The sequence below is a fragment of the Arvicola amphibius genome, chromosome 18 (assembly GCF_903992535.2).
Source record: "Arvicola amphibius chromosome 18, mArvAmp1.2, whole genome shotgun sequence".
In the NCBI taxonomy this organism is placed as follows: Eukaryota; Metazoa; Chordata; class Mammalia; order Rodentia; family Cricetidae; genus Arvicola; species Arvicola amphibius.
In genome coordinates, this window is record NC_052064.1 from 16,471,528 (window position 1) to 16,487,153 (window position 15,626).

At 42.2% G+C, this 15,626-nt stretch overlaps 1 protein-coding gene across 1 annotated transcript in view; it reads left to right on the top strand.

Annotated features, from left to right (window-relative positions):
* The window catches only part of Pclo (piccolo presynaptic cytomatrix protein), a 266,676-nt gene that overhangs the window by 128,682 nt on the left and 122,368 nt on the right, over positions 1–15,626 (top strand). Inside the window, 2 exon segments of the mRNA XM_038315454.1 lie at positions 83–5,153; positions 5,512–7,529. Coding sequence (XP_038171382.1) covers positions 83–5,153; positions 5,512–7,529 — 7,089 coding nt within the window.

The following is a 15,626-nucleotide window of genomic DNA, read 5'->3' on the forward strand; positions in this document are numbered from 1 at the left end:
ATTTAATGATAATGGTGAACGGTGACGCCGTGTGATTAGTTCAGCTCTAATACATTTGCATTTGTCTTTCCCCCTCCACTAGGAAAAGGAAGAGGACAAGTCAGACACTTCCAGTTCTCAGCAGCCCAAGAGCCCACAAGGTCTGAGTGACACGGGCTACTCTTCTGATGGAATATCAGGTTCTCTTGGTGAAATCCCAAGTCTCATACCAAGCGATGACAAAGATTTGCTCAAAGGACTCAAAAAGGACTCTTTCTCACAAGAAAGCAGCCCTTCCAGCCCCTCGGACCTAGCGAAGCTGGAAAGCACAGTGCTATCCATTTTGGAAGCTCAGGCGAGTACACTGGGTGACAAATCAGAAAAGAAAGCACAGCCCCAGAAGGTTTCTCCTGAGCAGTCTCAGGACCAACAAAAGCCTCAGATCCAGCCCGAAATGCTGGATATTACTATTTCGGAAGAAGAGGTCAAAGAGAGCCAAGAAAAGAAAGAAAGTTCCAAAAGGGATAGCCAACAAGGCTTTCCTTCCAGGAAGGACCATAAAGAAAAGCCTGAGCTGGTTGATGACCTAAGTCCAAGAAGAGCATCCTATGATTCCGTGGAAGACAGCAGCGAAAGTGAAAACTCCCCTGTTGTACGTCGAAAGCGGAGAACTAGTGTTGGCTCCTCCAGCAGCGATGAGTACAAACGGGAAGACAGTCAAGGTTCTGGGGAAGAGGAGGACTTCATACGAAAACAGATTCTCGAAATGAGTGCAGATGAGGAAGCTTCTGGCTCTGAAGACGATGAGTTCATCAGGAGTCAGCTCAAAGAGATTGGCGGTCTTCCTGAGAGCCAGAAGAGGGAAGAAGCAAAAGGCAAAGGGAAAAGCACAGTGGGGAAGCACCGACGACTGACTCGCAAGAGTACCACCAGCTTTGATGATGACGCAGGGAGACGTCATTCCTGGCATGACGAGGACGATGAAACATTTGATGAGAGTCCTGAGCTCAAATTCCGAGAAACTAAAAGTCAGGAGAGTGAAGAACTTGTCGTTGCTGGAGGCGGAGGGTTACGTCGTTTTAAGACGATCGAACTCAACAGCACGACAGCAGATAAATACTCCGCGGAGTCCTCTCAGAAAAAAACAACTTTGTATTTTGACGAAGAGCCAGAATTAGAAATGGAAAGCCTGACAGACTCACCTGAAGACAGATCTAGGGGAGAGGGGTCCTCTAGTCTCCATGCATCCAGCTTCACTCCTGGCACGTCCCCTACGTCTGTGTCGTCACTTGATGAGGACAGTGACAGCAGCCCCAGCCACAAGAAAGGAGAGAGCAAACAGCAGCGCAAAGCGCGGCACCGGACACATGGCCCTCTCTTGCCCACCATCGAAGATTCTTCAGAGGAAGAAGAATTGAGAGAGGAAGAAGAATTGCTAAAAGAGCAAGAGAAGCAGAGGGAATTGGAGCAGCAACAAAGGAAGAGTTCTAGTAAGAAATCAAAGAAAGACAAAGATGAACTTCGAGCTCAGAGAAGGAGAGAAAGACCTAAGACGCCACCCAGTAATCTCTCTCCCATTGAGGATGCATCTCCCACAGAAGAATTGCGCCAGGCAGCAGAAATGGAGGAGCTCCATAGGTCCTCTTGTTCTGAATACTCACCTAGCATAGAATCAGACCCGGAAGGATTTGAAATAAGCCCTGAGAAAATAATAGAAGTTCAAAAAGTTTATAAATTGCCCACAGCTGTGTCTTTGTACTCACCCACAGATGAGCAATCTGTGATGCAGAAAGAAGGTGTTCAAAAGGCCCTGAGGAGTGCTGAGGAGATGTATGAAGAAATGATGCATAAAACCCACAAATACAAATCTTTCCCAGCTGCAAATGAGCGAGACGAAGTGTTTGAAAAAGAGCCGCTGTACGGGGGCATGCTAATAGAGGACTACATTTATGAATCTTTAGTAGAGGACACATACAATGGATCTGTAGATGGCAGCCTGCTCACAAGGCAAGAAGAACAAAATGGATTTCTGCAGCAGAGAGGGAGAGAGCAAAAACTAAGACTCCCTGAACAGATTTACGATGATCCTATGCAGAAAATCACCGACCTCCAGAAAGAGTTTTATGAGTTAGAAAGCTTACATTCCATTGTGCCTCAAGAAGACATAGTTTCAAGCTCGTATATCATTCCAGAAAGCCACGAGATAGTGGACCTGGGCACCATGGTAACTTCTACCAGTGAGGAAAAGAAATTATTAGATGCTGACGCTGCCTATGAAGAACTTATGAGGCGGCAACAGATGCAGGTAACAGATGGATCCGGTCCTCCACAGACCACCATCGGGGATGACATGACAGAGTCCACTATGGATTTCGACAGGGTGCAGGATGCATCTTTGACATCAAGCATCCTTTCTGGAGCGTCTCTCACAGACTCAACCAGCAGCGCCACTCTCTCTATCCCAGATGTTAAGATAACCCAACATTTTTCAACAGAAGAACTCGAAGATGAATATGTAACTGATTATACCAGAGAAATTCAAGAAATAATTGCCCATGAGTCACTGATATTGACCTACTCCGAGCCTTCAGAAAGTGCTGCATCTGTCCCCCCGTCTGACACACCTTCTCTTACGTCATCGATTTCTTCAGTCTGCACCACGGACAGCTCCTCACCCGTCGCTCCCCTGGACAGCGTAACTGCTGCTTATACAGAGCCAGCGGGTGGTAGAACTAAATTTGAAGACTCTGAGGAAATTTCTTCCTCAACCTATTTTCCGGGCAGTGTCATAGACTACCCTGAAGACATAGGCATGTCCTTAGATCGGACCATCATGCCTGAAAGTAGAACTGATGGTGACCATGCTGTGATTTCCTTCTCTAGTATGGCCCCTCCTGTCACAGAAACTGTAGGACCTAAAGCTGACAGGCCACACGCTGACACCGTGTCCATAGACTTACCTACATCTGAAAAAGATCCCATAAAAGGCAAGACAGAAACTGGGGATGGAATTATTTTAGAGGTTTTGGATGCTTACAAAGATAAAAGGGAAGAGTCTGCGGCTGAATTCGCAAAAATCAGCTTACCTGAAACTGGGTTGATCCAAACACCTCCTACCGTAATAGCCCCTCAGATGAAAGAACAGCCTGTATCTCCATATTCTGTATCTGGAAAGGTCTCAGGTCAGGAAAAGCCCACATATAGGTTACCATCGGCCGGTCCTCCTGTTTCTACCCACCCACCTAAATCTCATCCATTTTTCCGAAGTTCTTCTTTGGACATATCAGCCCAGCCACCCCCTCCTCCCCCTCCACCTCCTCCTCCTCCACCACCACCTCCTCCTCCCCCTCCTCCACCATTGCCCCCAGCAACTTCACCTAAGCCAACCATTTATCCTAAAAAAAAGTTGGCCGTTGACGCTCCAGTGACTCCAACGACTACCGCTACAACCCACGTTGATGCTGTTACTACCGTGGAGGTCACAGCTGCTCGGAGGAGTAATGGTCTACCTGCAACCAAAGTATGTGCCACCGCACCGCCTCCTGTCCCTCCGAAGCCTGCTTCAATTCCAACTGGACTTGTGTTTACACATCGGCCAGAACCGATCAAGCCTCCAATTGCCCCCAAGCCAGTAGTTCCTCAGATTCCAGTAACTGCACTGAAAACAACGGACACATGCCCCAAGCCAACAGGTCTGTCTTTAACTTCAAGTATGTCCCTAAATTTAGTGACTTCCGCAGATTACAAACTGCCTTCCCCTACCTCTCCACTTTCCCCACACTCTAATAAATCCTCACCAAGATACTCTAAGTCTCTAATGGAGACGTACGTGGTTATCACATTACCCTCTGAACCTGGGACTCCAACAGATTCTTCTGCTGCCCAAGCCATTACCAGCTGGCCCTTGGGATCACCCCCAAAAGATCTGGTTTCTCTTGAAACCGTGTTTTCTGTAGTTCCTCCTATGACAACTACAGAAATTCCAAGTTCTTCACAGCCAGCCCTGTACGCACCAGGAGCTTTGGAGACATTTTCTTCTGCCCCTGTTGTGACACCGTCTCTATTTCAAGGAGCTCCAACGTCACTTACACAGTTCCTTCCAACAGAAGGATCAAAAGCCCAGGCTTCTGCAACCGTAAGTGCAGCCCCCAGCGTTGCTCCCAGAAGTGTTTCTATACCCATTCCGCCAGAGCCTCTTGCTCTAGACAGGCGTCCGTACAAGGAAAATGGAAAGTTGCCACTTACTGGTGATGCCATTGATTTACGTACAATACCAAAAACAGAAGCTAAAGCAGCTGAAAAATGTATGGATCTTTCTGCCTCTGCAGTGGAGGTGAAAAGGCAGACCACGACAAATGAAGTTTATGGGCGACAAATTAGCGCCATCCAACCTTCTATCATCAATCTCAGTGCGGCTGCCTCTTTAATAACTCCAGTCAGCCTAGACTCCGAGACAGGGGCGGTTGTCACATGCACTGATACTACATCTTACGCAACAGTCACAGGAAGCCAAGTGAGCGGAGAGCGTGCAGGGGCAGCACCGCTCCAGCTTACCGTATCGAAACATACTGAATCACCCTATAGGATAGCAGGCGGCCAGACATTTCCCACGATCAGAGACGAAGCACCAATCAACTTATCGCTAGGTCCCTCCGCTCAGGCAGTGTCATTGGCAGTAACGAAGCCTGTCACTGTGCCTCCTGTCGGTGTCACCAATGGATGGACTGACAGCATCGCATCTCAGGGGATCACTGATGGAGAAGTGGTAGACCTCAGCACATCCAAGTCTCATAGGACTGTTGTGACAATGGATGAATCTACTTCAAATGTGGTGACCAAGATAATAGAAGACGACGAGAAGCCTGTTGATTTGACCGCGGGAAGAAGGGCCGTGTGCTGTGACATGGTTTATAAGTTGCCTTTTGGAAGGAGCTGCACAGCGCAGCAGCCTGCCACTACCCTTCCTGAAGACCGCTTTGGTTACAGGGACGATCACTATCAGTATGATAGATCAGGGCCGTACGGTTACAGAGGGGTTGGTGGAATGAAACCTTCCATGTCTGATACTAATTTGGCAGAAGCTGGACATTTTTTCTATAAAAGTAAGAATGCTTTTGATTATTCTGGAGGAGCTGATGCAGCAGTAGATCTAACTTCAGGGAGAGTATCTACAGGTCAGTATGATAGAGCCATAGACGCTGCCTTGAAATGCCATTACGGTGTTCTGCATCTCGTTTCAGGATGAGAAAAATACCCCTACTCTGGTTTTATTTCCATTTTTGCTTTCTTTGGATGTCTTGGCAATTATATTTTACAGTACACGCGCATTTTTGTTTCCTCATGGTTCTTGCTGTTGTCGCTGTCTGCATGTGCCTGCATGTCCAACATTGCTTTTCCTCCGCACCTAATTAGGTTAACCTGTGGATTTGCATGCCGTCCCATTCATTGCGTCCATCGAGATCAAAGGGCTCTCAGACCCAAACAGCATCATTCATTCTGAGAACTGGACTATAACTCTACCCTGTGTTTCAGGTGAGGTAATGGATTATTCAAGCAAGACTACAGGTCCATACCCAGAAACACGCCAAGTCATTTCAGGAGTTGGGATTAGTACCCCACAGTATTCCACCGCGAGAATGACTCCTCCTCCGGGACCCCAGTATGGAGTGGGAAGCGTTTTGAGGTCATCCAATGGCGTTGTCTATTCTTCAGTAGCAACCCCAATCCCCGCCACGTTTGCTATCACCACTCAGCCCGGCTCCATTTTCAGCACCACAGTCAGGGATTTGTCTGGTATTCACACAACAGATGCGCTGACTTCACTATCAGCCCTGCATCAAAGCCAGCCAATGCCTCGGTCGTATTTCCTAACAACGGGTGCATCAGAAACAGACATCTCAGTAACCGGCATTGACATCAATGCCAGTCTGCAAAGGATGACTATGGAAACGCTCCCTGCTGAGACGGTGGACTCTGTCCCGGCTTTAACCACGGCATCTGAAGGGTTCTCTGAGGTGGTAGGAGAGGACAGCACTCTTTTAATGGTCTCTGAGGAAGATAAGCAGCAGCAGCAGCTTGACTTGGAGCGAGAGCTCCTGGAGCTGGAGAAAATTAAGCAACAGCGCTTTGCTGAGGAGTTAGAGTGGGAACGCCAGGAGATCCAGAGGTTCCGAGAGCAGGAAAAGATCATGGTTCAAAAGAAGCTGGAGGAGCTGCAGTCTATGAAACAGCACCTCCTATACCAGCAAGAAGAAGAGCGGCAGGCCCAGTTCATGATGAGGCAGGAGACGCTAGCTCAGCAGCAGTTACAGCTTGAGCAGATTCAGCAGCTGCAACAGCAGCTACACCAGCAGCTTGAAGAGCAGAAGCTCCGCCAGATCTACCAGTACAACTATGACCCCTCCGGAAACGCCTCTCCGCAAACCACCACTGAGCAGGCCATGTTGGAGGGTCAGTATGCTGCTCCGGAGGGCAGTCAGTTCTGGACCACTGAAGATGCCACCACCACAGCTTCTACTGTGGTGGCCATTGAAATACCCCAGAGCCAAGGATGGTACACTGTTCAATCCGATGGGGTGACTCAGTACATCGCTCCGCCCGGCATCCTGAGCACTGTTTCAGAGATACCTCTGACAGATGTTGTGTTAAAAGAGGAGAAACAACCAAAAAAGAGAAGTTCCGGGGCTAAAGTTCGGGGGCAGTATGAAGAGATGGGGGACAGTCTGGCAGACGATCCGCGGAACTTGAAAAAGATAGTGGACAGCGGCGTCCAGACTGACGACGAAGAAACCGCTGACCGGAGCTATGCCAGTAGGAGGAGGAGAACTAAAAAGAGCGTTGATACCAGCGTCCAAACTGACGACGAAGATCAGGATGAATGGGATGTGCCTTCTAGGTCAAGGAGAAAAGCCCGTCCGGGGAAGTACGGAGACAGCACCACAGAGGGTGACAAGACCAAACCCCTCTCCAAAGTCTCCAGTGTAGCAGTTCAGACAGTCGCAGAGATATCTGTGCAAACTGAACCAGTGGGAACCATAAGGACACCTTCCATACGAGCGCGGGTGGATGCCAAGGTAGAAATAATTAAACACATTTCAGCACCTGAAAAGACTTACAAAGGGGGCAGTTTAGGATGTCAAACAGAAACAGATTCAGACACACAGAGCCCTCCTTACCTGGGTGCCTCCTCTCCACCCAAAGACAAGAGACGCCCAACACCTTTAGAGATTGGGTACTCATCAGCTCACCTTCGGGCAGACACCACAGTCCAGCTGGTTCCTTCCCCACCCAAATCTCCCAAGGTCCTCTACTCACCCATCTCCCCACTGTCTCCAGGCAAAGCGTTAGAATCAGCCTTTGTACCTTACGAAAAACCCCTCCCTGATGACGTAAGTCCACAGAAAGTGCTCCATCCAGACATGGCTAAAGTGCCCCCAGCAAGTCCTAAGACAGCCAAGATGATGCAGCGTTCTCTGTCTGACCCCAAGCCTCTGAGTCCTACAGCAGACGAGCGCTCCAGGGCTCCTTTTCAGTATTCCGAGGGCTTCACGGTAAGAGGGGTTCCTTTCAGTTAGAAGACAATGGACGCGTAGATGTTAGTCATGTGTTTGCAGACTTAGAAGGTAACAACGCTAGCGCGTAGAGAGCAAAAGGCTAAAATTGAGGGAGGACTATTGCGTTATAAATGTGTGTGGGGGGGGAGGACCTCATTCTCTTCAAAATGCCAACGGGGGAAAAAAGGTTTTATTCTAATATAAAGGTCTCTGAATCATAGGCTGATTTCAGTGTGTTCAACTAATATTCATTTCCCCACCTGATGGGATAAAACATTGAATATAAATAAATAAGGCAAAGGATGAAGCATGACCATGCATTTAGACCACGAGTGTTAGAACTCATGACTGGAGTGTTGGTCAAATAAACGTGTGTAGTCAATCTCTTCTCGCAGTCAGGATATTGGCCTTAAAAGCTTCGCATAAACTTATTGCCCAAGATGTGAGCAGATGAAAGTAAGATCCACCAGGCCCAGTTCATCCAAGTTTACTTTGTGTGGGGCAACTTTCTTTAACTAATCTCAGATGAGCCTTACTACAAATGCGAATAGAAGCATAACTAATGTGTATGTTTGTTTCAATAGAGATCATTTTATGAGGTATAATTGTGTCTCAAGGGAAGAAACAGATAAATATGTTGTACATATAAACTTAAATGGAGATGAGGAATGTTGATTATCCACAATAGCAGGCATATTGTAATTCATAAAATCATTTCTATATGGTTTAACTATCAGTTCAGTTTGGAACAAAACTTTTCAAGTGCAAATTTGCCCTGGTGCAGTAGTTTCTTACCTCTGCACCTGCAAACTCTGAAGCTTCTGAAAACAATAGTCTGAAATACCACTCTTCCGCTGATCCCCACGTGTTCAACAACAGCCCTGGTCTAAAAAATATAATATAATTTTTAAAATATACTATTATATATTAAAATATATATTATAAAATGTACACCTGTAAGTCTGTTTGTAGTTATATAGACATATTTACAATAATATTAATTAAAATTTAACATCTAAATTTTCCATATTTATAACAGAATTTTATTATCTTCTGTACTTCCTTCTTAAAGAGTATTGTGAAGTAAATGCTAAAGATACAGGTAAGAGTGGGCACAGGGGCCAGAACTGCAATCAGATAGACACTTGTGCATTGAGATAGCTTTGCTTCTGAAGTCTATTAAATGTCATGTGAAAGTGACATTTAAGTAATTTCAGTGTGTATTTATTTTTTTACACCTACAACCTATAAATCACATAAATAATAAAATGGGAAAACATTATGTTTTGAACTTTTAAAATAGTGTTTCAAGCTTTGGTCATTAGAAAGAGTAGCTTTGCCAATTGATGCATTGATCATCTACTCAAATTGTGGCTTTAAACTTTTAATTCAGTTACGGCAGAGATTCAAGCTATCAGAATTTTCCTCAAATTGTTCCCTTTGCATTTGCAAATGGACAAAGAAGAATACAATGGGTGTCGTGAATTTATTAAGTAAAATTACCAAATAATAACTAAGTCCGAAACATCCTGAGTTCATTGAGTCTTGGAGCACAATTCCAACTTCTTCTAGTTGGTCAACTTCAATATATACTAAATATGGGATAATTGCATACATGTTATTGATATTGCTATCAGTAGGACCCTCCATAACCAGCAGAAGGTAAGTTTTATAGTATATAAAAGTCTGGACTAGCATCTCCTGCTTCCAATAGGTCAGGAAAGTTTCCAGGGAGGAGACGCTGAGACATGAAGGCTGAACTCTCTGCTGGATCATGAAGAGAAAAATGAAGGTCATTCCAAATAGAGGACAAAAAGTATCCATGTGTTCAGATTAATAGCCAGTTATATATCTAAAAGAGGCAAACAAGGCTTACGTTCAGTAAAACTGGAGTGGTTAGTGAGGGGATCAATTACATGGAATCTAATGTGCTGAATTAGAGAATCTAAGTTTGCTTCCTTTGTCTGGGCGAAGCTGGATCAAAGTCACTATCATTTTGTGTTCAGCCTTTGGACTCCGTTGTTCTACTCCTTCCTAAGGAGTTCTCTAAAGGAGCAAGTAGAGTAGCTTTTGATTAAAATCTATGTAAGTAAATACGTTATTTGCTTCACAATTTGAGCTCATTAGTAGAATCTTAAAAAGTTCAGTCAATTCTAGGAATTGCTTTTTATTGAAGTTATTTCTTCCTGCAGTATATTATTCTGATTATGGCTTCCCCTCTCTCATCTCTCTGATCCTCTCCACATTCCCACCCATCCAACTCCATGCATTCTCTGGCTCTCTCTCTTTAGAAAAAAAGCAGGCAGAAAAGAACAGAAAAATAAGAAAAAGCGTGAAAAACACATACACAGAGAGACACACACAAAGAAAATAAAATCCATGAAAACATAAAATAAGAAAAGATAATATATGAACAAAAGACTAATAAGGTTTTAAAATGTCCAGACACACAAATATGAGATTAAAAAAAATCCTCCAAAATTAATGTTGAGTTGGTTTTATGCCCTCAATCTACTGTTGGGCATGTGACCTGCCCTTAGTTATGGTTTGTATACCCAGCAAAATTGTACTGAAGAGCACAGCACAGGTTGTTCCTTTGCAAACAGCTGTCAGTTGGGGAGAGCTTCTTGGTTAGTGATGGGAGCTTGTCTCCCCTTCTACTCTCAGCATTGTGACCCCATCTAGCATAGACCTGTAGTCAAATTGATGAATATCGTAGATGTCACTATAGAACCTTCATCCAGCAACTGATGGAAACAGAGGCAGAGACCCACAGTGGAGCACTGACCTGAGCTCCCAAAGTCCAGTTGAAGAGTGGGAGGAATGAGAATATGAGCAAAGAGGTCAAGACCAGGATGGAGATACCCACTGAAACAGTTTATCTGAGCTAATGGGAGCTCACCAACTCCACCTGGACCTGGAAGGAACCAGCATAGGACCAAACTAGTCCCTCTGAATGTGGGTGACAGTTGTATGGCTGGAGCAGACTGTGGGGTCATTGGCAGTGACACCAGGATTTATCCCTACTACTTGTACTGGCTTTTTGGAACCCATTCTCTTTGGTTGAATACCTTGCTCAGCCTAGATATAGTAGGGAGGGCCTTGGACCCTCTCTAAAGCAATGTGCCTTATGCTCTCTGAGTAGTGGTTGGGGTGGGGGGTAAGTGGAGGGAATGGAAACTGGGACTGGTATGTACAATGAAAAAAGACAGTTTGTTTTCTTTTTAAAAAAAATAAAAGAAAAAGAAAGGAAGGAAGAAAAAAAAGAAAGAGAAAAGGAAATTTAGGAAAAGAAAGGTAATCTAATGTCAGTCATGTTTGGATTTAAGAAAAGGGACCATTGGGAAGGGGTTAGTTTTTTTTTATTACATTCTATGATTTTTATATTTTATTTTTTTTTATATTTGTCCTTCTATGTGGCCTGGAACTCACTGTGTAGCCTTGACTAGTCTCAATTTTGCAGAAATCCCCCTGCCTCAACTTCCCTGGCACTGAGATTACAGTCACAGGCAATCATACCAGACATAAGAACTTCATTCTAGTCTCAAGTAGCATCCCAGAGGAAGTGACTTGTCTAAATGACTCACATTCTCCATGCCTAGAAGGTTCCTAGGATTGTCTATGTGGATGTGAAAATCCTAATTCAAATGTCCTGGGAACCAGCACATGACTTCACTTTTTTAAACAAGTAGACAATATTCCATTGTGGGAATCTACCACATTTTAATAATCTGTTCATCTGTTGATGGGCATCTCGGCAGCTTCCAGTCTCGGCAAGAGCAGTGGACATGAATGAACAAATGTCACTGGAGTGGAGAATAGACAGAGTCCTTCGGATATGTGACCAAGGGTGTCACAGCTGGATCTTGAGGCAAATCTCCTCCCTGCTTCCCGAAAATCTGTCTGCCACACTGATTTCCATAATGGAAACACAGTTTGCAATCCCACCAGCAATGCAGGAGTGTTTCCCTTACCCGCATGCTCACCAGCCTGAGCTCTCCTTTGCTTTACTCATCTTCGCCATTCTGGCTGGTGTCAGACACAATCTCAAAGTAGTTTTCATTTGTTTTCCTTCAGAAGGCCCTTTAGGGCGTACACGCTGCCTGTCTGTTGTTCCTGCGTACTCCCCACTCCTTGCCCTGCTCACACCAGGAGCTCTCTTGATACTTGGATGTGTCCACATGTCTACTATCCCAGTACAGGTTCCTCTTCTGGATTCCTCCCAGATCCTTGTAAAATTCACTCTTACTTGATGGGCTTTTGCTCAGATGATATTGAACAGAGGCCCTCCTGCCTAATTTTCTTATATACCCATATGACATTATGTCTTACTTCCACCCCTAAATTTGCACATAATACATGTGAAATATTATCTTTATTCTAGTCTAGTAAAATATACATAATACATAATATTCGTTCTTATCTAGAAGAATATAAGCTCAGATTTTATTCGCGGGTAAAGATTTTGTTTACTGAGTTCACAGCTTTATATAAAGCACAGAAAAATGCCTGACCAAACAAATGTTTAATGGACTTCTTATCAAACTGTTTCCATTTTTCCAGTTTCACAAATTCTTAATGTCCAGTAAAATAAAAAGCAAAAGTTAAGCCTGTAATAAACAAGCCAATCTTCACCCACTTACCAAACTTGCCTAACTCAGTGTTATATTACGTCATTCCGGTTTATCCTGTTTGTTTTTCTACCTCCTGGATATGCAACACTGGACTTGGTCAGAATTTATTTCAACCCACTTTTTACAAATGCATTTGTGGAGTATCTGTATCAGGTCAGGAGAACTGCATAGATAGAGGAAAGAAGCTAGCTCCCTGAGACCTTTCTCTTCCACCACAGGAGAGTGTCCCTAACCCAGGTAATCCACAGCCTCAGGAAGGAATGTTAATTGAGCACGTCCGGAGGCAAGGTGACTTTAGCTGCTGCAAAAACGCAATGCAAATTCTAAGAAGTTCCCCCAGCTAGAAATAGCTGAATGCATTCAAAGATTCATATGTCCTGGAGAATAAAAAATCTTTAATGATTTCTCTATCAAAAGATGATGCATTTCAGAAAACTACTCATTCCTCAATAATAGTGCATAATACTTTTTGCACTGAAATAGATTATTGTTGACCATGTTACCATGGCCATAGGAACACAAAGTATTCGTTAAAATACTGTTTGATCCTATTCCCAGCCTTAACAGATATAATCTCTATTAAAATTATTTTTATCTATAATAAGCCAGATCCTTTAGAAAAACAGATGCAAATTATGAGCTGAATGCTGCAAGAATACATTTTTGCTTTAATGATTGCTGTTTCAAAAGCTATTTTTGAATTTTTGGATGCCTTTAATGTCTATTTCTAAGAGTGATTTCCATAGCCAAATACTTAGAATTTTTGTTTTTACCAATTTTATTTTTGTATTCTTTCAAAGTATGAAGATTTAAGAAGCAATGACTAAGTGGGATTTGAGGAAAGATTTTTGACAGGGTTTATTTATTGCCTTATCTTTTAAGAAAAAGCAAGATAAATTTTAGTTTATTAAAACTGATTTTGATAAAATCATATTTATAATGATATTTAAGAAAATGTACTTACATATTAAAGATATATTTGTAAATACTAGAAACTTCTAGGTCTGATCTTTCTTCATTTTCTATCTTGTTCACATATTTGTTGGGATTAAATCTTATATTGCAAAGTCCAACTATGTTAAAATTAAAATAGGAAGCAGTATATTAGTGTTTTTTAAAAATATAACAGTGAAGTCACTTAGAGGCATTAATAGTTAGCAAAGTATTATCAAGTCTTATGATAAAATTAACATAAATACAAATGTCGGTTTATTGTTTATTCTATAATATTGCAATTTATTTTAATCAGTATTGTAGGATTAATTCAAAATTCAGAATACTGAAAGGCCATTTTTCTTATCTTCTCCAGAAGTCCATATTTCAAAATATAAAAGTTAGCATGCTTCTAAGAAACAGTTTTATATTCCTGCTAGTGAAAGACCTAAATGTAACAGTGGGTATTTTGACAAGCCAGCTTAACAGATATGAGGGACCCTTCTCGACTGAGATCTGATTGTGATTAATGTAATTTACTAATGTACAGCATTACTTAACATTATTTAACTTCCAAAGTGTTTTATAATACGATTTTCTCAACAGCTCATGTTATTCTATTTAAACAATTGTGAGGCTGATAATCACCTCTTCAATAAAGCTACACACATGTTCCCCCAAATACACTTCCTCCAAAACTCACAAATGCACATGTTTGTGTATCTATTTATATTTCTAAAAATTGCTAATTATTAGGACTTAAAAAATACAGCATTAGCTATTATTAAGAACAAAATAGCAATTAAACTGATAATAATGTTAAAAATTGGAAAAATAAGAATATATTTCAAGACATAAGTTACAGTTATAGAACAATATGTCCCATTAATTTTCTGATATTTTCTTCTCATATTCAATATAATATACATTAATATCATATATATTGTTTTAGTATTCATACATATGGAGAATATGCACACATAAACCTGTGGCTTTGTACAGTGTTTCATATGCTGTTGCATAGCTAAAATATACAAATCACTTTACTTCTATAGGAGCTAAATCTATTTTATTCAATGATTTCAAAGTGAATAATCTGAAATTAAGGTGTATGTCCTTTTAATTACTAGACCTACCCAACATCAATTTTACTATTGTAGGATTTTATTACCATATAACAGGCTTTCTTTTTGATATGTTGTGTGTGTCTGGGGTTATAATTAATGTCTGAGTTAGGGAATGATGAGAATAAATTTGTAAGCTACACAGAGTCTCAAAGGAACTGACTAAATAAGTTGAAGTAGGTTAGTCCAAAGTTAAATAACAGAAATGTTTTATTTATTTTAATTTCATACTACGAACAAGTTGTGAAGAATTCATATTAAAACAGTTGATTAAAAAAAAAAAAAAACAATCTTACTATGTAGGCCTGGTTGTCCTGTGGGAGCTCATTATGTAGACCAGGCTGGCCTCATGCTCACAAAGATCTACCTGCCCCTGCCTCCAAAATGCCAGAGCTAAAGATGTGCACCAACAAGCCAGGAAAATTCTTGAAAATAATATAAGAAATTATTAAACCCGATTATAGCCCCGTACGTAATTTAAGAATTTATTTGCTGTGAAAAAATGAACTCCTGTTGAGTCCACGGGGGGTCACGCAAAGATCAGGGACAGAACACCAAAGTCTATAAAACCAGAAGCAAACTTTATTCCAGAAAAAAATATAGAAAATTAAAAAAAATAAATCTCCATGGAGCACAAAATGCATATCAGGTAGCTGAGACCACAGCCAGAGGTGGATTTGTAAGCCTGTGGCAAAGGACTGTTTCTGAGCTCCCTCTTTTTATAGCAAGAAGCAACAAGCATTAGACATGAACAAAGCAGTTTTTCCAGTATCGAGGTGAAACTCAGATATAAATTGCCTGTTGTTAGAATTTCCATGACAGGGTTTGTTTGTTAAACTATGTTTGTCCACATTTATTTATTTAGTCCATTGTTTCTCTCTGGCACTTTCTGATGGTGTTTACCGAGGCTCTGCGCTCCCCCATACTGCCAGTTTCACGGAGCAGGAAAGTCACATACATCCCATCATTTCAGAGTTAACTCAGCTCACATCAATTGCTGGTCACGAGTGACCGGGGGATTGTCTAAAATCTGCCTCTCAGTTTGCAGAGGCTGCTTCAGCCTTGCAGGCAGAGCTCTGGGCTGTAAGCTTGTTAATCCCTAAGCTGCTGAGAAAGCTGCTGACTGACTGCTCTCATTCTCCTAGGCTTACAACTTTGTTTTTCTTTATTCTTACATTCTTATTCCTGGAATCTACATTTCTATATTCTTCTTCTTGGACTCATCATATCACATTTCATTGGATGTGATGTCAAATAAAAGCTTAATATTGCAGATAACAGTAAAGAGCACAGACTGAATTCAGGATAACACAAGTAGACTTGAAGCTGAAGGTGATTACACTTGCTATTGCCATTCCTCTTCCCAACTGAATGACTAATTACTTGTTTATTATTTATTATTT